At 40.1% G+C, this 25231-nt stretch overlaps 1 protein-coding gene and 2 pseudogenes across 5 annotated transcripts in view; 2 read left to right on the top strand and 1 right to left on the bottom strand.

Moving 5' to 3' along the window:
• LOC138009450 (probable serine/threonine-protein kinase qkgA) overlaps positions 1 to 25231 on the bottom strand; it is a 204149-nt gene that overhangs the window by 154394 nt on the left and 24524 nt on the right. For 4 of the 5 annotated variants that reach the window (XM_068856468.1, XM_068856469.1, XM_068856470.1 and 1 more), the window contains exons 6-11: positions 21563 to 21595; positions 21098 to 21124; positions 20780 to 20806; positions 17042 to 17068; positions 13677 to 13703; positions 1396 to 1422 (exon numbers count right to left, since the gene is read on the bottom strand). In XM_068856468.1, the coding sequence (XP_068712569.1) occupies positions 1396 to 1422; positions 13677 to 13703; positions 17042 to 17068; positions 20780 to 20806; positions 21098 to 21124; positions 21563 to 21595 (168 nt within the window). Of the gene's footprint in view, positions 1 to 1395; positions 1423 to 3474; positions 3556 to 13676; positions 13704 to 17041; positions 17069 to 20779; positions 20807 to 21097; positions 21125 to 21562; positions 21596 to 25231 lie in introns of those variants that run through there. The other variant, XM_068856472.1, reaches the window with a different exon arrangement.
• On the top strand, positions 17941 to 18965 carry LOC138009463 (uncharacterized; annotated as a pseudogene).
• On the top strand, positions 24216 to 25127 carry LOC138011159 (uncharacterized; annotated as a pseudogene).

The following is a 25231-nucleotide window of genomic DNA, read 5'->3' as shown; positions in this document are numbered from 1 at the left end:
TCAAACTTAAGCCCACGGCCCAACTCAATCGCCATCATATTGACTCAAAAACTTATAAAATTATTTTACAAGAAAAACATCATACAAATGACCACCGATTTTCCAGCACAGTTGCTCACGAGTCATCCAAAATTATGTAGAAAAGACACTTATTGAGTCTGCACTTTAACCTTCTTTTGAGTTTTGGGGCATGCCTATACACGTACTTGACTATGCACATATAGGGTATCGTGACCAACCCAAAAAATAAAGGTGTCAATAAGCTCTTTAAAAATTAGGGCGTACGGTTTAGTAAGCGATGATTTGGAAGAAATTAAATAGACGTACCATTCTTAGGGAGTCCTTAAACTGTATTTTGACAAGATATTGTACCCTTTTTGGTTTTATGTCATTTGTATATTCTTATAGAAGCTGCATTACAAAGATCTTATCTTATCTTCCCATTGCCGTTGCAATTCTTCCTCAGAAAAAAAGATAAGAAAAATGAAAATAGACAATGAAAAGGTGGAGTTCACAGCGTTCAACACAATTTCTTAATAACTTAATAACAACAGCTAAGGAACCTCTTCAATATGTTCAATTTCTGACTTTCAGTATCAACTCATTTAGCATTAAAGTCTGCTACGAGCCTAGAAGGCCCATCAGGCCGGCGCTTATCTCCGGTTTATGTAGCATGAAGCGACTGGGAGAAATTAAATGGATCGTTTTCACGTGACGTCATCATTTTCTAAAATCCAAAACTAAAGAGCCACGAAAGTTTTTATCCTCATCAGGCATAAGAGGCGGTAAATTTGTATCCATTTGCAATTTAAAAGCACAATAGCGTGCTTCGTTTGGAAACCAGAGCATTTTGAATTTCTGAGTTATGGTGGTGCTTGACATGAGGCGACGATCGAGTTTATTGAGAAATATATATTTATCTCATGGTTTTGAACCTTTGTAGAATTTAAAGCATTAGGAAAAGTGCTTAGGTAAATAGCTGTTTGTTCAGTACAGATGATCACTCGCCTAGATAGCCAAAGTAAGTAACAGATGCTGACACTATTTTCCGGCCGCCATATTACTGCACCACAGATGTACACCAACTTGGCGTTTTCATACTGGGCTCTGTAAATTTCTGCGAAACATTTCGACGAATATCTGAAGTTTGGGGACACGCACAGGCCTAAAACTTGGAAAAGTGTCTTCTTCATTTATCTTCTAAAACATCACGAATTCTTGACTTTTTTCACTGGATGGTTTTCGATTTATTTTTTTATTGCGTGACAGTGAAAACGATCTATAGACGTACCATTCTTAGGGAGTCTTTAAACTGTATTTTAACAAGATATTGTACCCTTTTTGGTTTTATGTCATTTGCATATTCTTATAGAAGCTGCATTACAAACATCTTACCCTCCCACAGCCGTTGCCGTTCTTCTTCTGAAAAAAAGAAAATAAAAATGAAAATAGACAATGAAAAGGCGGAGTTCACAGCGTTCAACACAATTTCTTAATAACTTAATAACAACAGCTAAGGAACCTCTTCAATATGTTCAATTTCTGACTTTCCGTATCAACTCATTTAGCATTAAAGTCTGCTACGAGCCTAGAAGGCCCATCAGGCCGGCGCTTATCTCCGGTTTATGTAGCATGAAGCGACTGGGAGTATTTCTACTCCCCTCTGGATGGGATGCCAGTCCATTGCAGGGTTACCCCCAGGATTAAATTCGCCGGTACCCATTTATGAACCTGGGTGCCTGGGTGGAGAAAGGCACCGTTATAGTATAGTGTCTTGCCCAAAAACACAACACAATGTCCCCGGCTAGAACACGAACCCAGACCACTCGATCCGGAGCCGAACGCATCAACTCATTCGACGCCAACTGTTTATCATTTACTTCCCCCGTTCTTGAAGGAACTTCCATTCACAAATACCCTTCGTTTATAAGATTTAAACGATGATAGATCTTTTTGCATAAAGAATTTCCAGCCCAAAAAAAGCACTACAGCAATTTTCCTTTATGATACATTTGCATGGTAACCCTTTTTCAGTGGACAATTCTTTGAAAACTAAGAGAGGTGTTTAGTTTAGCTCGATTCGCAGTATTCTGTTTTCCCTACTTGTTAATTTCCATTTTAAACCTTGGCAAACCATTTTTTTTACTCGGATTAACAAAAAAACTGCATTTTCTTTTTTTTCATAGTCATAAAATTCCATGAAAGTTCGAGACCATTTTTTTGAATGCTGAAATTGTGAAGTCTAATGAATGGAAGAGAAGCGCAAAAGTTTGGAACGTGGTCACGATAAGAAGAAATATTGACCATTAGTCATTCACCTCAGACCTAACAGCGTGGTATGTGTTACTCGATCAAGAATTCCACTTTAGTGTAATTCTGCGGATTATAAAAACTAAGTACAGGTTTTGCGACGATGCAATCTTATCCCGGACCGGCGATCGATCTACCTACTAAGCAGTTGTTCTTATGTCTTCGCGTTTGCTTTTTTTTCTCGGAAACAAAAACTGACATCATTTTTTATTTGTGTATTTTCTCTTCTCATCGGCGATACGCTTTATACTAATACCAGGACAAACTAGTTGCCTGCAGCTGAATGATCTACAGCAAAGAGTAGTCTGCATGTTCTGCGCCTTGTTTCGAGAGTAACAGAATGCAGAGTTTCCAATAAGATCGTAAGTGGCAGCGGATGGCTAAATTCGCCAGCTATTTTTCCTCGAAAATTACCCCAAATTTTACAAATAACATGAGATACATTCACGCGCAACACAAGTCTTGGGTCAGCAAAGTTGGGTGGGCAAACAAAAGAAACGCCTGAATTCTAAGTACTTTCGGCGGCGATTTCTGTTTCACAGTCCATGTCGAAGGTGTTGATCGAGGATCGAGCACCCACGCTTTTGAGGCAGCGGTCCAGCAGTCCAGTACTTGGTGTAATTTCCCTGATTTGAATTGTAGCAAGACGACATTCGCGAAAGGTCTAAGCGGTCACGACAGAAGAAAAACTTTACACTCAGCTATATAGAATACAAAGGAACCTTAAGGGGCTATTTCACGCTATTTTAGCCGCTTTCAAAACCCAAAAATAGGGGTTATTTATGTACTTTGTCAAAATTTAGCGTTCAGTTAAAATACCCTAATTCGTGCTACAAAGTGCTTTATGAAGAGTTATGAATCCACCAATATGCAATGACGCACTGGCGCCACTGCGAGCTCAACTCTATTTGTAAACCCCGTATTGGCGCCCAATCTCGCTCGATTTGCATGTAGTTGGGCCCTGGTGCCCAAGGTATTTTCCGAAATACTATCCGTGGTTGGCCATCCAATTCGGTACCATCCCCTGTATCATTTGGAGTGTCTAGGTGGAGTGTAAACTGAGCTGCAGCGCTACGAATTGGGATGAGTGTTTCTTGAATACTCTCTACTATCACTGTAAACAAAAAAATTCAAGCCAATTATCACTTTCAGTAGGCAACCAACCATTTAATACCAGTTCTTGATACAGTGTCCCCGCATACAAAACAGATTAAGCTTCGTCGCTTTCGACAAATGGGACGATTGCTTCTATCACCCCACAGAATTCTGCTGCGTTTTCCACTGACTTGTTTCTAGAAAAACTAATTAAACGAAAAGTGGCAAAATTTTCAGTTATACAAAGAAAAAAACAGCCAAGGAAGCGTTTTTTAGACATATCCACTGCACTTGGTTTTTTTCTACCATGTTGGCTAAAACCATGGGTCCTCGAGAGAGGTTTACTCTGGGTATTGCTAACCATGGTTAAGGTAACTTAACCTTAGTTTGTAAAGAAGCTATTTACACACAAACTAACAAGTAAGTTAAAAAGAGCACCTCAGCTTTTTTGCATGTGCACGGTTAAAGCAGGAAATTAAGCTTTTTGCTAAGCCAAGGTAAATGTCACTTGAAACTTTTAGATTTACCAAAAATCAAGCAAAGTTGTATAATTTTTGTTCGTTTCTTCCACAATCATTCTTGGAACACCAAGCAGATAATTGATATTATTAAACTCACAGGTCTACCGAAAGAGATTAATTAAATATGAAACTACAGCATTACTTGCCAGGTTAAAGAGCTTCGAAGGAATGTACTCAGAGCTAGTTGACCTATTGGTTTTAAGGGTGTTGCTTTTTTTAAGCACTGAGTGCTGGGAGATCGAGAAATCTGCAAGAGGCCGAGGGTGAGTGTGCATGTTTGTAGAATGTGTGATGGATTGTTGACCATATATGGTAGTGCCGATGCTAGCTTTTCTTCAGGCATGGCAAAATATGAATTCATCAGACTGGCTTTCCCCTCATGAGTCAGTCAGTACTAAATTACCGTAGTCTCTTTTGAGAGGAACGATGCTCTTGTGATGCGCTGTTAGATTTAAGTGACTTCCAAATTGCGCTAGTTTTGCTTGACTTCTGTGAACAGTTTGGAGAAGTATGTGGCTTTGGCTTGCTTTGGAACCGACATAACCTCATTTCTAGCTGGCTTGTAAGTCTTGGCATTAGTATCAGAATGCCACCTCGAATAGGCTGTACCTGCGATTTAAAGCGAAAGGTGTTGGTGATCCTAGGCCGAGATGAACTTGTATTAATGACTTCTTTCGATGGAGCGTGATCATTGCGAATAATGTTAACTAAGTGCTACATAGCCCTTAATAAGTCGTCCTTATCATCGAAAACTACAGCGATGTGAAAAGGCATCGTTTCGAGATCGGATCTTACTTTGTCCTCACCCAATCTCTTACAGTCTCTTATTTGTAAGGTTCTTCGGTGGAAGTCTTTTAAGCTTCAAGCGTAATGTTACATATATTAAGTCATGATTGGAGATGCGTAGTGGAAAGACGCCTGTGGAATTAACAAGGTCTTTTCTTATGGTCACCAGAAGATCTGACAAAGAATGCGATTATTCTTGTGGCCTTTTGTGCGATGTTTTACACCTTGGACACCTCTCCCCTTTTCATAACCAGGACTGTGCATTTACTGATTCCAAACTCCACCCTTATGTCTTTGGTTAATGCTCGAACAATCTTGATAAGGGTGTCCACTTGTTTGACATCCTTTCCCTGGAGGTTTAAACTATAAATGAATAAAATATGCTCTAAACGTTCCCATCACAACCCATGAAATAAGGGTCAATACAAATTATTTTCAGCAGCGCCAAATATTCGTAAACAATTGATGATCCACAAAGGTGGGATCATATCATTAGCCTTTTCATTGTCCACCCAGGACCTGTTTTACTCCTTTTGTATTTGATTTACACCCATTCGTTTCATCAGCCAATAAATTCTGTTCTTACAGGTGTTCATAAAGCTCATCTTCAATATCCCTGTGGAAAGCAGCTGGAAAGTTATGGGCCTAAAATGTGTTGCTATATTCCCGCTCTCTCTATCTTTAATGACTAGTACTGTCCGATCTTTAGTAAGCCACTGTGGTATTTGATTAGTAGTGGGACAGTCCTGTAAGTGAACCACAGTTCTCTCCATTCATGATGAAAATTCGTCAGGAATAAACCTTGAAATCCATCTGGGCCAGGGGCTTTCCAATTAACTATCTTCTTTACTTGTTTGGTCACCTGGTCACCATTCTGTTTCGGCACTCCTTTCTCTTAGCCATTGGCCGATGGTGTTCTGAGTCACGTGGTTATTACCACAACTGACATGTCAGTGTTAATTTGCTTGACTTCGTAGACCAACCTAGATTTGTTAAATGTATCGGTTCACTCTTCAGTAAAATCGAGGAATTTTTTGCCAATCGTAGTCCCCACAGTGCTTGCATTTGGTGACAAAAATGACTCCAAAACAGACTTGTCTTACACTTATTTCACTAAAATCATTTCAATTGTACGCGACGTTTAATTTAAAGATTCAAAACACAAGCCGTAAACAGTCCCCCTTCCTGACTCAGTTAACCAAACGAACGATTGGGTTCGATGGTTTTTGGTTCGGCTTCGTTCGATTGACTACGCCGGGTGTTTGCCATTGAATTGAGAAGAATTTTCTTTAAGGATCAGTCTCTCCCCTAGAATATTTGTGGGGATAGGAGGATATGGCTGATGATGTTCTTCGTAGTTATTTGAATCTCTTCAGTCTCCTTAAGGGATGTTTGTGTAGAGTGAGCAGACATCGAGGGTTGCAAGGATTGTGTTGTCTAGCATAGATGTGTTTTCGAGTGGTGAATACCTTCCACCCAACAATCAAGTTTACTTGTGCAATGTCACCCAAAAGCATTGTTTTCATTGACACTGAAGTCTTCAAAGGTTCACATTTCATCAACGGCAATCGCCTTGACGTCGAAACACATTTTAAGCCCACGTAAACATTCCAATACACGCATTTCTCTTCGTGTTACCCCCTCAGTGTCAAGAAGGGGTTTATTAAAGGAGAGATGTTGCGCTTTTTGAGAACAAACTCAGTCAAAAGAAACGTTCTGTTGTATCTCAGCATTTGCAGTTAATTGAATAATCACAATACTTCTTTTAATCAAAACAACTCCTCCACAACCTTTTACGCATGCTCAGTTGCAACTGATTGCATAACAATAATTCCATTATGTAACATTTCTCCTTTCAAAAGACGTTCGATCATGCAAAGTCTCAATATCAACAAGTAACAATATTGTCCTTTTTAACACTAACGTGTCTAATCTTGCAAGTAACTAGGAGGCCTCAGAGTTGACCGGGTTGGATAAAGTTTTTGCCGGGCTCGCGCAATTTTGTTTGAAGAACTCGGTGGAACTAAAGAGGTGTCATCAACATTGGCAGGCATAGGCATCTCTGGTTGAGTAGTCACAGCAATCTCAGTAGCAGGCTCAGATTCGGTCAGCGACGCCTTTTCCAGGTGATCCGAATCTTCTCCAGTCAAACGGGGCTCATCCGGCACTGCTGTGAAAGGAACACGAGCAACTGGAAATGTTGGATCTGCAGCAATTTCGACAGGTGGGTCTACCGGGGGATCATTCGTTGGGACGACCTTTACGCAGCGTCTCAGCAGTTGATCCACGTGTCGTTTCCACAAGTTGCCTGACACATTGACAATGTCATGGCGAGAACCAATAACTTCAGATGCTACGCCATGCACCCATTTTCCTCCCTTTTCGTAATTACGAGCCAGAACTAGATCAGCAACATTGAATTGACGGAAGCCGCGAAGTGCAGTGCAACGAAGCATGGTACTATATTGGCGATTCTCAACATAGTTTTCAACAGAAGGTGTCAACAAATATAAGCGGGTGCGCAATCGCCTGCCCATGAGAAACATAGAGGTTGATTCACCTGTCGTTGAATTGGGCGTAGTTGCGAAGGTGGTCCTCTTTATCTCTGCCAGCAACCAGGATATCTATTGGGTTCACACTAGGCACTAAGTCTGTCTTAGCCTAAGTCAAGCCAAGTCACCCTAGGTCCGCTTAACCGTTTAGACATATCTAGAAGACAAATTCTTTCCGTGCAAAGCTGTCATCATTAACGATAAAAATAACAGATAAGGTAACTAACATCATAAATGTGGTGAGGTAGTCACGATCCATTTTAGCGAAGAAGTTAAGATCAAAATGAGACGGAGAAGCCGTAAAATCGCTGTGATTGCGACTGTTGTCTGTTTATTAAATTTACAAAGGTTGATCAGCCAAATAACCTTACAAAACCTTATGTTCCTTCGTGAAAGAATGATGGAAGATTTTGTCCAAGTGAGTGAAAGCCTGCTTTTTCTGACCGCCCTACTTTTGAGCATTCACCGAAGACGAAGTAATTTTCGGCACATAAGAAGAAGAGCGTGGACCTGGCCAAGCCCGCAGAACTGGTTTGATGTAATGCTAGCATCACCTCGGCTGGACGTTTTTTGGAAACCTAATTTTCGAATGGAACGTGAAACGTTTGACGTGTTTTGCCAAATTCTATCTGATAAAACCCACGATTTTGAATTTTTTTTGCTATCAGGTTTCTTAAGTCAGCCTTAAATCATGTTTGAAACAGACTTAAGAACTACTTAGGTCGTTTGAGTTTGCCGACACTATGACAAGAAATCACGCTTCTGTGACTTCTGCGGTTCACACCTGTCATTTTCACTAAGTCGATTTAAGAGATTACTAAGTCAGACTTAGAATGGATACAATTATGAAGTCTTTTGAATGCGAACAACCCAATGTGGGTATTAATTGTAAGGTAAGGCTGTGATTCTCTTGCAATTGGTACTTGGTGCACGTGATAGGCTTGCTTCATATCAAGGACACTAAATACAGTGCATCCTTAAAGAGCAGTATGCATATCCTCAATCTGAGGCATAGGATAGGTTTCCACACGTGCACTTGCATTGTATGTTACACTAAAAGCACCACATACAAGAACATCATCACTGTCTTTCTTTCCAACCACTACGTTAGGCGCAGCCCTGCTCGCAGATGACACTCGTTCAATTACACCATCTCTTTCCATCTTAAGGAAAGCATTCTCCACTTTGGATTGCAAGGCATAGGAACGGGTCTGGCCTTGTAAAATTCCGCTTCCTTACTTTCATTTAGCACAACTGGTTTCCCAGTGTAACATCCAAGTTGAGGCTGAAATAATTCACCGTATTGCTCAAGTACTGCTGTTAAGGTGATTCTTCAGAAAAAAATAATTGTCGAACGATTTTCTTGAAACTTTCCCTGAATTTTCCCTACTAATCTCTGTTTTGAGAACTACAATAAAAAAGATATGTCCCTATGCTTGCTGAAGAGATATAATGGGCCAATCTTACCCCATTGATGCCTGTACTGATACTAATCACGCGCGTTATTTCATCGGCTCAGGGTACATTTTGTGGCAGCTAAACGAGAGGGTTTTAAAAGTGACATATCAAAAAAAGCCTGATAGATAGAACGTCTAGAGCATGTGGAACACTGTCTTATATTAAAAAAAAAAGTCTCTGCTTACGAGCCAGAAGGCTCATCAGGCCGGCGCTTATCTCCGGTTTCCGTAGCATGAAGCGACTAGGAGTATTTATACTCCCCCCTGGATGGGATGCTAGTCCATCGCAGGGTTACCCCCAGCATTACGCCGGTACCCATTTATACACCTGGGTGGAGAGAGGCACCGTGAGAGTAAAGTGTCTTGCCCAAGAACACAACACAATGTCCCCGGCCAGGCCCCGAACCCAGACCACTCGATCCGGTGTCGAGCACACTAACCATGAGGCCCCGCGCCTCTCACTGTCTTATATAGTTTATGGAAAAATCACTCTACTTAAAACGACGTCGACTCAAAACGTTTCTCGTTTACATCCCCAGGTAAGGGGCTTTGTGTACGTTTTTAGCTATATCTTTTTTTCCTTCCAATAAATTAAAAAAAAAATTGTTTTAAAGAGGATAATTTGTAGACCAAAATTATGAAATAAAAAATATAGGTACCCTTGCTCGTTTAACAGTAAAACACCATCGTAGCTGTCTATCTCGATTATCGTAGATCGAAACAACAAAATTAATTCGCTATGTTCGCGGAATGCGCGCGCTTATTCGCAAAGAATTATGGTCATTCACAACTTCTCTCACCTGTTTTTCGAACTGTTTCAGCGTGTATGATCGACTTACGCCATCTTTGCAATGTTACAAATTTGACCAGTTTATAAATATTGACCAACCATATACGCAGGACAGTGCAATACTGAGGAATCACCTTGAGGTCTGGTTTCCTTGGGGAACTATGTTTCCAGAGAAATTACTGGGAATGGTTCTAATGTGATTCAACCCAGGCAAGGTCTTCCAATCCAAATGGATATCTGACAGCCAGTTCCGACCAAATAAAGCTGTAGTTCCTTCACGTAAAATCAATAAAGTGATCCCATGTACTCAACTTTCACGTGCACTTCTCCCAACGGATGCACAGTTTCACCTGTGTACGTCAACAACACAACCCTTGTGGGTTTCACTTCAGCCTCCGGACAAACTCGTTTTAAAAAAATAAGAGTGGCAAGGGAAAGTTCACACCCAGTGTCTAATTGCATGTGACAATCATTGTTTTCAATCTTCAGAGGCACAGAAATTTCATATCTACACATTGCATTAACACCATATACTATAAACAACACGTCATCGTCTGATAACTTTTCCTGCAGACACTATTCTTCGAAACCCATGTTATTTACTCCACCCTTTTTAGACACTCGTGCAATATGTCCTCGCAACTTGCAATGGCCATAAACAGCATTCCGGAATTTGAATTTATATCTTTCATGATCAGAGTTCCCACGTGACAAACATGCATAAGAACTTACTGGCTGGAACTTGGGTGAAGGTTGGTTCGAAGATGGCCTCGAGGTAGACCATGACCGCGAAATTCCACGAGAAGAGGTCTTCTTTGAAACTGAATTTACTAATTGGGACAACTGTTGTTTCCCGACTTGAAGGGTCTCTTTAGCCGCAATCTTGTCGGCAATAGCTACCTGGAGAGCCTCTTGGTATGTTCGATCTCCAAGTACCGAACAGTAGGAATAAGCACTTTCCCTCAAAACAATCCCATCCTCGTCACCAGATGTTGTATCCCAGCAATTGCAGTCAATTGAATAGATAACAATACTTCTCAATACTTCAGTAGGACGCTCACATCTACATCAACTTACCGTCATCAATTTGCGAATTTTGCAAACATTGTTTTTCTCTTTTTGTCTTCGTTTAAATATAACTTTATTCTAATTGGCCATTTTATTAGTAAACAGTGCGAGCAGAGCTGAAGAACTCGTGGCTTTCTTAAAATAGAAAGATACGTGCAAAGGTTGACTCGTAGGGCTCGTATGGGATTGTATTGGCTCCTGCTAAGACTAAAACAAAAAAAAAAATGGAGTTGTATGCGGTAAAGAGGGTGACAATGGTGCAATCATTTGTGTCCTCTAAAGTAAAAGCCCAATTACCGCCGAAAACGACCTTTAAATAACGATCGTGACAAATAGATTTACATTTAATTTAATTACTTTCAACTCATATTGATCTAATTTGCCTCGACCAGGGTTAACCCTCAAAACACCGGCTATGAAATCACTTTCGGGTATTCGCATTGCCAACCTTCAGGATCAACTCACTTGATACCAATTATACACAAGTTACTTCTAATAAGTGCAGTGCACCACTTTTCAAAATGTGAAATTTAAAAGAATACATGAAAATCGTCCTTTATCTTTCCTTTTCTGATCTTAATGATCTAAAGAAATGATTCATAGTCTGTAGAGAGTGAAAAGAAAGGTCAAAAGCGTTTATGTCTTCGCCTTCTGCATTTATCGAAAGCAAAAACCGACATAAAGTTTTTGTTTGTGTATTTGTCTTCTCATCGAGGATAAGCTTGGTCATGCCATTACCAATTTGTGGCTTGTAATTAACAGATCTACAGCACGGTGCAGTCTGCATGAAATGAACTGCGTCCTAGCATGACTTCCTTATCTTGAGAGTGACAACATCAACCATGACAAAATGGTAAGTCCTAAGAAGGTTTTAACACATTTTGTTGTTTTTCTTTTTGCTCTTTTTTGGTTATTTTCTTATTTTAATTGTAATGCCAAGTGTTAAAACAAGTGTGAAAAGACCTGACGTGAATTAATCTATCTCTTGTTTCCGTAAGGAGCCCGAGATATCTAGTCAGACGCTCCTTTGCTTGTCGACTTAATTGTCACGCAATTATTGACGAATCAGGACAATTACAAGCTTGCTCCTTGATCATTCACAGCCTTTCCCGGTCTGCTTTTCAACATGACATTCCTCTACCGTACAAAATTGTGTGTAACACTTTCTCCAGCAAAAAAAATATATTTATTTGTTTCCCAGACGAAATAAATGGATTTATGCTGGGTGTGACAGGCTTAGTTATTTATTTCCCATGATGCAGTTGGGGCATTCCTGTCATCTGGGAATTTCTGTAGATCTTATCCAGTGCAGAAACTACTAGTAGGCGTAGGGCCTCTTTCACTAACTACTTCAAGAAAGACTCAAAGACTCAGTGCTAAAGACTCAATGCTAAGGGATGTCAGAGGTGCCCGGTTCAAGACTCGGTAAGTGCAGTCCAAAGCGATTTCTTTCTCTCATGTAAACATTGGAATTGAATGGATCAAGGGTACGTAAGTACGTAAAGTAGTGGTAGGTATGACGAATGGATCAGGAGATGGAAGGTTAAGAGGCCTGGGATAGGGACAAAAAGGGAGAGAGTAGAGAGGAAAGTGGGAGAAGGGAAAGTCGATTTTTTTGTTTTTGTGTTTTGTTTTCAATCCCTCCAAAAAGACCGTGCCCCTTTTTTTCAACCACACCCCATAAAGAAAATCCCTTTTCAAACACTTGATAAATAACCTAGGTTAATTAAATTCACTTAATTTGATTTAAATTTACCCAGTTTGATTTAAATGGACTTGAATTTAATTTCAATCTGTAACACATACAACAAAGTACTAGCCATTGTTTGTAAATTTTTGTATTCTGGTAGGATACAACCTCGTTCCCAGGGTCTCTCTTCTCTGCCTCCATTGTCGTTAAGAAAAAGACCCTGGTTCACGCTGGTCACGTGGCACTCGTCGACAAACATTTTCTCACTGGGCCGGGGTAGAGTTTTCGTTATATTTTGATACCGCAACTGCGCGAAATCGTATTCGTTTGACAAGGCATTTTTTAGATAAGCAATCTTCATCTTACAACGTAAGTATCAAAAAAGTCAAATGAGCTGATGTTGTATTCCCACAGGAGATGAATTCTCACAAAAGTGGTCAACCTAAAAGCAAGAGCTTTTGTGACAGACAAGACAACTTCAATGTCGAGCGGCAATTGATGTTCACAAAAATTGATTTCGTTAGTAGCTAAAGTTGTTTCTCCAGAACATACACTAACATAAAAGAATACACCAAACACTACGTTTGCTTGATAAAATGTATCTTCTATTCTACATACTATTAAAGCGCTGTGCACGTGCAGTGGCAAAAAGATATATCTTAACGACATCGACAATTTACACGAAGTTGCTGAAATATAAATATCATAAGTCAAAACTGTCTACTCATTGTACAAGATTGCGAGTTTAGGAATCACGTTGTTTAACATTCGAAAGATAAACGAAAATCAAAGACCAAAATAAAATACCTGCACATGTTAATACAGTTTGATTTGATGATTTGAGGTCGATATGTGACATAAGAACTTAACATCAAGCCGGCTGATCGCTGAACATGTTTGTTTCCCAGGGATAAACGTTTTGCTTGTTTTCTCGCACGATTAAATCTTCTTTTCTTTAAAATTGTCGCAAACTATTAGCATTCTTTGTTGATCCGGACCTTCACACGGGTGAAATCTTGAATGACGCGAGTATATTTTCTGTGGCGTCCGATCGATTTGACCACAACCTTTTTGCCTTTTACGTCTAATTCCATATGTGTAGTACATAAACTACTGCGGTCAAAGGTTTTGTCGATGGTCATCTGGCTACAAAATCAATTGCAATGTCGACAAAGCCTACTGCCACCCATCCCCTAACACACATTTGGTGAACCTCCCAGATTCTGGAAGCCACGTGACCAACGTGAACCCGGGTCTTTTCTCAACGACAATGGACGCAGAGAAGAGAGACCCTGGGAACGAGGTTGGGTAGGATATTGTTCCCGGGTAGGATAGTGTTTGCTCCCCTTGTTTCGCATTATTTGCAGTGTGTCTTCTAAAGTAATAGCCTAATTACTGTAATCTTACGTTTCCTGAAAAGTTTCCCCTCTTCATCTGAAAAAAAATGAAAATAGGAAAAACTTAAATTCAAGTACTTTCAACCCATACTTTCTATTTTCCCTTGACCAAGGTTAACGCTCAATACACAGTTATAAAACCACTTTCAGGCATTCACATCGCCAGCCTTCAGTATCAACTCAGCTGATACCATGAAATAGAGAAGTGATCCTCGCACTTAGCTGAACAATTTAAGCAATTGTCTCTTATAGACACCTACAAAATTTCAGGTGGCTCCAACGGGATTCAAACCCATGACCTCTGCGATGCTGGTGCAATGCTCAAATAACTAAGCTATGAAGCCACACAGTTGGGAGCGGGTCAATTTGTCGGGATCAATTGTTCCCGTAAAGGACTCGATAAACCAAAGAAATGTATATTTCGCGCAGAAAGGTGTTAGCTTCCATATTTTGTCTTACCATTGAAATAAACAAATATATATGTATGTTACTGATTACTCTTGATTGATCATATTAAACTAATATTTCATTAAAGAACTTTGAGAAGAACTGAAAGAGGAGTTGGCTTATTGGTGGCGTAAAATATGTTTCCAAAAATACCGACAAACTGTGATCAATTTTAAACACTTTGCAGTTCAATTTTTTACTTTCTCGTCTCTAAAGGCTTTCCTGGAAAGTCACGATAAATCAATAAAACCAAAGCCTTACTCAATATTTCAGAAAAAAAACGTTGGAGGGAAATTTAACAAATCGAAAGTGGTTCAGCGTTGTCTGTACTCTTATCGACAACGATATTCGTCATCACAGTGGTCAAAATGTTGTGGACTCGCGAGGAGCAGCCGAGTGAGTCCACAACGCTGAACCACTTTCGATTTGTTTTTGTACCACAATTTTCAACGCCAAAGAAAGTTTTTAGTTCAGAGCGTGACCAAAATCATGACACAAAGAAAGAGCAAGCGTTGTCTATTACTTTCTCGCAATATGATTGGTTTATTTCCCAAAATGGGCGTTCTTGACTGGCTATTACATTGCGTGACAAATTGACGCGAGCATGAGGAGTACAGCGTTGTCTAGATTCCAATCGACAACGGCAAATTAGCCAATCAGATTGCGAGATTACAAGCAATCGTGGTAAAAAAATGAAATGGAATACAAGAAACTGCATTTGTAGCTCATCTTTCCTCTACCACATCAACATATTAGCCGCTTTCACAAAGAGACAAAAAACTCGTTTGAGACGTATGATTCGTCTTCGACCGAAAACCCGTCTCTTTTCCCAACCAACCCTTCCACGGTAAAACGCGCGAAAGTTCTAACATCTTTCGAAAAAAAGAGATCGACTATCAGCCTATACTTTGGATACTATAACTCGGCTCTCAAGAAGTCCAGTTCTTTCACGATATTGTGAGTGACAGACTGCCCAATCACTCATCCAAATGTGAACTTAAAGGCCCACATTCAACCGACAGGCATTGGGTGCCGCGAAACAATTTTCATATTTGAAAATGGCGCCAAAGCTGAAATTCATCCAATCAGATTGCTAGGATAAGCAATGCGAATTTCCATAACAAAAACAAACGGTCGAACAGCCTGTCTGTTGAAGGGGGGCCTTTAAATGCGGACATCTAACGAGGAACGCGTAAGACTAATTTTCCGTCTCAGACGAGATTTTTGTCCATAATCTGAGTGCCTGAGGAATACTTGACCTTTAAAGTACTCCGACTAATAAATTCGTTTTCTTTAAAAAAAAATTATCACAAAATGTGACAAATATATTGTCACGGCAATCAGTATAACAAACTGGATGTGTCACCATTGACATCAAAAAGGGCCGCAATCAGTGTCGGCGCTTGGAAAAATATTCTTTCTCTTCAGAAACCCAAACTGATGTAATTCTGACCAAGACAGTGATCGCTACACAAGGCACTTTCGCCGTAGTCGATCGGAGCGAGATTCACTAGGGATGTCCATTTCTAGCTTCGACATTCAGTGAAGTTCTGCACTCACACCAGTCAAATGCATTGTTCGATTTTAGCTGTTACCAGTTCCCATAACAAGCCTCTAAGGGCAAGACAACTTTAACCCTTAAGGCCTAGGCCTGATACCTTCAATTGTCACGTTCTCTGTTTTGAAAACTGGTCTGGTTTGCTTTTGTTTCGAAACCCTGAATTGTTATCTTTATCATATTGAAAACAACGACGTAGTGGACAATAACAAGTCCGGTGGATCGAGTCTTGTTTATTTTTATGAGTTTGGGGGCTAGAATGAACCGCCAATTCAGACTTACTTTGTAAGTAATCGAATGTTTGCTGCATGGATGTGAAAACACGTGACGTCTCACCTCTCTCTTTTTGGTAGGGTAGGCCGCCCCATAGTAAATGGAGCACTCAAAATAATTTTTCTAATTCAAATGATCCACAAATGCTCATATGGTCTATTTTCAGGCAGACGAGAGTTTGATACAATCCAGTCTTATTGAGTATCAACTCCAACACGAAAAACGGATGGTAAATTGATTAAGTGGCTCCCATGTTTCTTTCTCTCTTTTTCCTTTTCTTTCTTTTTGTTGTTGTATTCCACGTACTTTGCAGTTGTGCGCGTTGGTTGCTCGGCTGCTGTTTTCTTCGCTGTTTTTTCAAAGGTAAGTGAAGTTGTGTTGATTTTTTCGAAGTATCACTTGCAAATATGACTAAAGCTACTTATCACAACATCAGAAAGTTGTTTAGAGGTACGTTTTGTAGGAAACAGACACTGCAATTCGCCCCAGAATGGCAATTAGTGCCGGCAACGATGCCGAGTTGTGATTTGCCAACTCAGCTGCTTTTCACAAGAGATTCAAGTTCTCTCTGCATACTGCCTGAAAGCACCCCACAAGTCAACTTTCCCGGAATATTTCTGGGCGATGAGTACAATAAAAAAAAAGTATTGTTTTACGACACATCGAAAGCACTTTACTAATCCATGATTACTACTAGTAAGTCTTGTATTTGGTAAGATATTGTTCCCGGTTTTTACTATCTTTGTTTGTGCCATTTGTGTCTTCTAAAGTAAACTCCAGTTACTGAGATATTGCCTTTATATGACGATCCCGACTTTTTGACTGAAAAAAATGAACTACTAACTACTTTCAACCCATACTTTTCTAATTTGCCTTGACCAGGGTTACGCTCCAAAGACCGGCTCTGAAACCACTTTCGGGTATTCACATTGCCAGCCTTCAGTATCAACTCATTTGGGAACTCTTCATTTGGATACGGAATACAACAAAAATACTAGTCGTTGTTTGTATAAGTCTTGTATTTTGGTAAGATATTGCTCTCTTTGTTCCGCATAATTCGTGTGTTCTAAGGTAAACTCCATTTACTGAGATATTACCTTTAGATGCCGATCCCGACTCTTTAACTGAAAAAGATAAAATAGGAAAATAAAATTTCATTACTTATTGTTGGAAATAGGTACATGACGCAAAAACTTTGACTTGCAAAAAGGACACTTCGTGTTGGATGTCAAAATCGGGCATGCATCTTATTACTTCCATTTCTGGACATAAGACGCCTATTAACCAGAGGACAAAATGCAACAAAAACTCCTGGACTGTTCCATACATTGTTGGGAGTGAAAACCCCCTCTCGCAAAGAGAAATCGAAGTGCTGGTGAACAAAGCAGTAAGGGCAAAATGATTCCGAAATGGGAACCCCTCATTTGGATACCGAACACAACAAAGTACTAGTCATAAGGCGTGGTTACACTAGTTCTTTTACCCATGGGTAAATAGCGTTTGCCCACGGGAAAAGACTTTTTTGTGTGTAACCGCTTTCCCCAGACCGAAACCGCCCTATGGTTATTTCCATGGATACATAAAAAAGAACAAAAGAACTTCCCATGACAGTTCCTGAACTGAAAAGCTCCTTTTTATCTGCTCCCTGAGGTGGTTTGGCCAATCATAAAGCAGAACGTAGCCTATACAGGAAATCGCGTGAGGAGTTCTAGGGTGACCTCTGAAGCACTTGACTAATTTCGCGCCTACTTGTAGCACGCGATAACATGGCAGGGTTTCGTGCATCACTGTGAGTATTTCTTTCTTTATTTTCATGAGTTTGCCCTTCAGACTGTCAGTTACAAAGTTGATTAAATTATGATCTTTCTGTTTATCCGTTTGATGGAACGCTAGTCAAAATGAAGATCCCAACTGCAACGGGTATTTATTTGCGGCACGAAACCAAACAAGGCCACGGAGAGTTAACAACACCGGTAATACCCTGTCTGGTGCTGGCATGGCTCAAAATCAGCCTCTACTGCATTATCCAGCGATGCTAAATCCCTACCCGATTTACCAGAACCCTGTAGCCGGTACTAGCAATCGCCTTCAGTTTGAACCAGACAGGGACAGCGCCAGTCCAACTCCAAGTGAATCCTCGAACCGAAGTGACGATCGTAACAAGCGCAGTAGCTGGTCGTTGACCGAAGAGAGATGCTTAATTGCCGCTTATAAGGAGTACTACGATAGACTTAAGTCTACAAAAAGCAGTCAAGGCAAAAAAAACATATGGGAAGATATTCTGAAGCAGTTTAAAAGTATGTGCTTTGAAAATGGTGTGGAATCTGAAAAGTCATTAGCGCAGTTAAAGGAGAAGTGGCGTGCGCTCTTGGATAAATACAAAAGTGTATGTGATAACAACAATCGCACCGGACGGGAACAGAAAACGTTCAAGCACTATATATGAAGACATCGACGAATTTATGGCTTCCTCAGACAAAGTAAATGCAAGATTTGTCAAGGAAACGAAAGCCCACAAAACAAGATTGTAGCTCTGATGATACCGACGATATTTTATCGACCGGAAATCAAGAAAGCGGTAAGAAATCAGAGAAACGGCCGGCCAGCTCTGCTGAAGCTCATAGTGCGAATGCCGAGAAAACTGGAAAAACTGGGCAAAAGGAGGAAAAAGGATCAAAAATGAAGAGGAAAAGGCTTAGCGGCGATGACATGGAGCTAGGAATCCTTGACATAATAAAGTCTCAGCAAGAAGCCATCTAAAGATCAGAGGAGAATTACGAGAGAGTTTCTCAAGCAGAGTTTCTCAAGCAGACGCGCAGCGACAACATCAAGAATTTGTTGTGTCTGTTTTGGTAAAACTCGGAGACATATTTGCTTCCAAAAAATAGGTTTCAACTCAGCGCTTTTATTCCAAAGAAAATAAGAACCGTTTACATGATTGTTGCAAAATTGCAAAAATAAATTTTATTTGATCTTGAATAGTATTTTGGACACTGAAATACACATTGCTATAAAATGGTTACAACCACTGTTTCTTAAGTATAATAGACGTTACAGTTGTTTAGCAAACATTTCCTGTAATTATCCCGTGTAAATTTCTACACCATTTTTGATTGGTTTTGTATTGCTATATAGATATACGCATATTTTATTCAATCTGCTGTTACTTTTAGGTTCGGATCAATGGGATCAGATGTATAATTACTTAAATAAATTGCAAAGCAAAATAGAATTATGTCGTAACCTTCTGTAATTTAGGACGCAAAGAGGACAAAATCAAGGGGATACTGTCTATTTAATTGCAACGTATTGAACAAGGGCTTGTAGAACCGCAGCTGCAGCCTGGGAGGGGCGACCGCCGTCGTCATCATCATCATCATCATCGCTGTCATCATCATCATCACTATCATCTATGTCGAGTTCATCTCCTCGTAAAACACAAATGTTATGTAGCACGCAGCAGGCAATGATAGTGTCAGGTATTCTGTCACTGTCTTCGTCTAGGCACTTAAGTAAAACCCTCCACCTTCCTTTGGTCATACCAAATGCGTGTTCGGATACTATTCTCGCCTTAGATACCTCTCGGTTGAAATTCCTCTGGGCGCGCGTTAGGCCACCATTATCCTTAAATGGTCGGATGAGCCAGGTTTTGTTTAGATAAGCAGTGTCTTCCACGATAAGTTCCGCCTAAGTCAAATGTGGGTTCCATTAGGATATTCTCATCTTCAGCAGCCCAATAAACGTCAGTTAAACGTAGCATCCGAGCATCATGTAGACTTCCAGGAAACCCAGTGGCCACGGATAAATAGAGGCCAGAGGCATCAACTATTCCTTGTACTAAAACTCTGTAGAAATGTTTCCGGTTAAAGTAGTCTTCGTGGTTAATTTTTGGGTCCTTGATAGGTACATGGCTTCCATCTATTGCTCCAACTACATTAGGTAATTTACTTTTATTGTCGAAGCCTTTAATTTTCTTAGCTCTCTCTGCTGCAGTAGAAGGAAACTTGATAAACTCATCTTGATGTCGGCAGATTTCGTGAACAAATTCATGGCAAAACTTTACGACAGTCGGTTTTGCCAGCCCAACCATCAGTCCACACGAGCGGTAGCACTCTCCAGTAGCTAATCGCCAGAGGCTTGTACCGACGCGCTTTGGAACTGGAATGGCATCTCGCATCCTAGTGTTTTGTCGCTGAAGCGCGAGTCCAACGAGCTGGCATATATATTCAAAGGTATCGCGCGAAACTCTTAAGTTTTCTTTCCACCAGTGATCCAGTGCATTGTTATTTAGAAGTTGCTGAAACCAATTCTCTGGTCGTGGAAATACCCAAGCTCTTCTTAGCCGGCGAGCAAATTGGAGACGAGCGCGTAAATGTAAATAAAATGCCGACAAACCTTGAAGGTAGCGTAATTGAAAGCGCCTTCTTCGGTGTCTTCTCGCAAAAAAGTGCGGGACTGGAATATTTATGGAGGACTGTCGAATAATAAGCAGGAGAATCACTGAAATTAAGCTTAATAGATCTCGATTCCTGTCATGCATGTTGATCTGCACGTTTCCCGCCAATTTACAAGGTCGGTTAATTCATATCTAATTATATTTTACCCTGAGGGGTGTCTTTTACTGTGTAACCGCAATCCCAAGAGTAACGTGAAACCCGAGCAAAATCAAACCCAAGCCACGTACCCTCCGGAAGACCCCAAACCCAAGGTGTGTGTAACCACTACTATAGTTTGTAAGTCTTGTATTTTGGTAAGATATTGTTCCCGGTTTTTTCTCTCCTTGTTTCACGCCATTTGTGTCTTCTAAAGTAAAACTCCAATTACTGAGATATTACCTTCAGATGATGATCCCGACTTTTCAACTGAAAAAAATGAGACCGGAAAATAAAATCACATTTAACTACTTTTAACCCATACTTTTCTTAGTTGTCTTGACCGGGTTGACGCTCCCAAACACCGGCTATGAAACCACTTTCGGGTATTCACATTGCCAGCCTTCAGTATCAACTCACTTGGAAACTCTTCATTTGGATACAGAACACAACAAAAGTACTATTCGTTGTTTGTAAATCTCTTATTTTGGTGAGATATTGCTCTCTTTGTTTCGCGTCATTTGTGTGTTCTAAAGTAAACTCCATTTACTGAGATATTACCTTTAGATGCCGATCCCGACTCTTTAACTGAAAAAAAAAAATTAAATAGGAAAATAAATTTTCATTACTTATTGTTGGAAATAGGTACATGAAGCAAAAACTTTGACTTACTAAAAGGACACTTCGTGTTGGATGTCAAAATTGGGCGCGCATCTTATTACTTTAATTTCTGGACATAACTGGCCTTGGGTAAAATTTGATGTTTTCTTATATTGGAAATTTTGTTCAACCGGCTTAGAACAACGTTCAACGAAAGTCAGAAAACATTGCTGGGTTCATGTTTTTGATTTGGTGAAAAGTAGCTACATGTAACTATCGCTCCCCACCCTCTAAGAGATGCACTTCCCACTTTTTGTTTTTTCGGAGTTCCTCAACCCTTCCAGCCTCCTGATCTCAAGTGCTCCTGCCCGCCCCTTGTACTACTCGTTCTACGCTAAAAAAAGCATGACCAACGTCACACGTTACCTCGTTTTTTACGTTCCATGTTTCGTCTTCGGACTGAAATAAGAAATATATATTCATGTGCATGTTATGATCACTCTTGATTGATCTCATTTAATATTATATTAAGGAATTTTAAGAAGAACTGCGAGAGGGGTTGGCTTATTGGCGGCGTAAAAATACCTTCTAAATTCAATTTTGTTTTAAAAAAATTACTAAACCCAATGTGTCAAGTTTATGTGCACCATTTTTCTCATGAAAACCCCAGACTGATGTAATTCTGACCAAGAAAGTGATAGCAACATAAACACTTTGGCTGTAGTCGATCAGAGCGAGATTCATCAGGGATGTCTGTCTGGAATCATTAAAGCAACGAGTAATGGACTTCGACAACAATCTATCGCCTGTCGAGCCGAAATCAAAGTGAGCTGTATTTCTCGTATTTTACCAAGTGTGCTGTTATGTAGAACGCTGAGGCCAAATAGAAAATTCTCTGGTAACTTATGGGTTCAACAAAGACAGAGAAGGAATCGAACACCTTAAGTAGATCTGAGATCTCTGTTGTCTGGCTATTTGTATTTTTGTACTCAACTCTGCACAGTCTTCAGGTAACAAAAATAATTGGAAATGTGACAGTCAAGAATTATTTGAAAGAAGCTTGTCGTCTATTTTGCGCTTCATTATTCAAGGAAAAGGTTCTTCGTGGAAAGGGTTTGATACTGAAATTTATTTTGTTGCAATTCCGTATGGTAATTTGATACGATTGATTTTCTTGTCTTCACCCACGTAATGAACAGGACGGACGGACTCTAATAGCAAATATGTTGTTTGTTTCAAAAAATTTTCGCTGGAAAAGATGGCCTTTATGAATTCATCATGTTGTGTAATATGTGAGCTTAACTGGATTGTATTTATGGCAATAGTAAAGCATTTTCGTGTCAAAACGATGTTAGCGTCCTTCTGTTGTGTTAACTTAATCAAATATATACAATGCGGCCTCGTGAGTTCTCTCAAGAACCTACTTTTTGCGTAGAATAAGCTTTTAGAATGATGCTTTTGTCTTCTGTGGTGATACTGGACGATTTGGGAACATTTTGCGAAAAAAATATCTAAAACGGGTCACACGCGAAACTTGATCGCCCGAACTTGCCCGATTATGCATAACATCCACTTGGCCTTTTGACAACCCATCGAAAAAAACTCGTAAAATATTAGCAGACCGGTCGATTTCTCTGAAATTTAAAAGGATTATTGCTAACGAATAGAGATAGATGTTTCGCAATAACTAAAAATTCCAGTGTTAAGCATGAGGATTCGACGAAGAGGTAAATGCAACTAAATTTGTTGCGTGAGTTGCTATTTTTGTGTTTGTATTTCTTGTCACTTAATCATATTTAATTATGCATGTTTCGCCTAGTTGTTATATAGTCCTAAAGGTTTTTCAAATATTCTGTAACTGACGATGTTTGTAACATCGAAACATGTCTTCAAAATTAAAAAAATGTCATAACATTCTTAAAGATAACGAAAATAACCATACATTTAACTACTTTCAACTAATCTCGTACCCAGATCTCCCACGGTCATATGGAAGGGAGATCTGGTAAAGTTCGATTTCGAGCATGCTCAGTGCCAGCGAGGTCCGAAATATAGGCTTTCCTATCACCGCGCATGTTCATACTCTCTGTTGTGATTTTGAGTGATTTTGCAGAATAAACATGGATTTCGAGAGTATTCTTGAAGAGATTCTTTTGGGTAGAGGACAAGGAAACCTTAAACTTAAGCCGAAACAGAAAGAAGCGCTACAGGCGATTGTTTTTGAACGGTCGAGATTGTTTAATCGTCGGAGCAACTGCAGAATCACTAAAACAAGCGCTTGGGCTTAATCAATAAACGAGTGCTATTTTCTTCACACGATCTCGTGCAAAGTGTAGTTAGCTAAACCGTACATTGAAAAGCTAAAATGTTTAAGAGTGCTTAGACCTAATCACTGCAACGAGCGCTATTTTCTTGACAAGATCTCGTGAAAAATGTAGTTAATCTAACCGTAAAATTCACAATTGATCACTACTTAATTCGCGAGTCACGCTTTAAGAACGAGAAATACTGTTTTGAATAAATTACATACTTCAACTTGAATTTATTAGTTTCTGCGTACCGCGTAGCGAGCTACGCAGAACTTTATTCGAGTGGCAGGGTACGTGGGGCTTTCGTCGGCACCATTTACACAAACGTCGCAATTTTTTTTAATGATTTTCCTCAACTGTAAAGCTTTTCTGGCGTCGGAAAAAAACAAAACTTTCCTCCGCACAACTGGCATTTATTCATAACAGCACATGCACTTGCGAAAACTGAACCTTCACTTTACCCCCTCTCGCAAAGAGAAATCGAATTGCTGGTGAACAAAGCAGTAAGGGCAAAATGATTCCGAAATGGGAACTCCTCATTTGGATACCGAACACAACAAAGTACTAGTCATAAGGCGTGGTTACACTAGTTCTTTTACCCATGGGTAAATAGCGTTTGCCCACGGGAAAAGACTTTTTTGTGTGTAACCGCTTTCCCCAGACCGAAACCGCCCTAGGGTTATTTCCATGGATACATAAAAAAGAACAAAAGAACTTCCCATGACAGTTCCTGAACTGAAAAGCTCCTTTTTATCTGCTCCCTGAGGTGGTTTGGCCAATCATAAAGCAGAACGTAGCCTATACAGGAAATCGCGTGAGGAGTCCTGAGGTGACCTCTGAAGCACTTGACTAATTTCGCGCCTACTTGTAGCACGCGATAACATGGCAGGGTTTCGTGCATCACTGTGAGTATTTCTTTCTTTATTTTCATGAGTTTGCCCTTCAGACTGTCAGTTACAAAGTTGATTAAATTATGATCTTTCTGTTTATCCGTTTGATGGAACGCTAGTCAAAATGAAGATCCCAACTGCAACGGGTATTTATTTGCGGCACGAAACCAAACAAGGCCACGGAGAGTTAACAACACCGGTAATACCCTGTCTGGTGCTGGCATGGCTCAAAATCAGCCTCTACTGCATTATCCAGCGATGCTAAATCCCTACCCGATTTACCAGAACCCTGTAGCCGGTACTAGCAATCGCCTTCAGTTTGAACCAGACAGGGACAGCGCCAGTCCAACTCCAAGTGAATCCTCGAACCGAAGTGACGATCGTAACAAGCGCAGTAGCTGGTCGTTGACCGAAGAGAGATGCTTAATTGCCGCTTATAAGGAGTACTACGATAGACTTAAGTCTACAAAAAGCAGTCAAGGCAAAAAAAAATATGGGAAGATATTCTGAAGCAGTTTAAAAGTATGTGCTTTGAAAATGGTGTGGAATCTGAAAAGTCATTAGCGCAGTTAAAGGAGAAGTGGCGGGCGCTCTTGGATAAATACAAAAGTGTATGTGATAACAACAATCGCACCGGACGGGAACAGAAAACGTTCAAGCACTATATATGAAGACATCGACGAATTTATGGCTTCCTCAGACAAAGTAAATCCAAGATTTGTCAAGGAAACGAAAGCCCTTAGAACAACGTTCAACGAAAGGCAGAAAACATTGCTGGGTTCATGTTTTTGATTTGGTGAAAAGTAGCTACATGTAACTATCGCTCCCCACCCTGTAAGAGATGCACTTCCCACTTTTTGTTTTTCGGAGTTCCTGAACCCTTCCATCCTCCTGAT

The sequence above is a fragment of the Montipora foliosa genome, chromosome 7, assembly GCF_036669935.1.
Source record: "Montipora foliosa isolate CH-2021 chromosome 7, ASM3666993v2, whole genome shotgun sequence".
In the NCBI taxonomy this organism is placed as follows: Eukaryota; Metazoa; Cnidaria; class Anthozoa; order Scleractinia; family Acroporidae; genus Montipora; species Montipora foliosa.
This window is presented reverse-complemented; position numbering and strand designations above follow the sequence as displayed.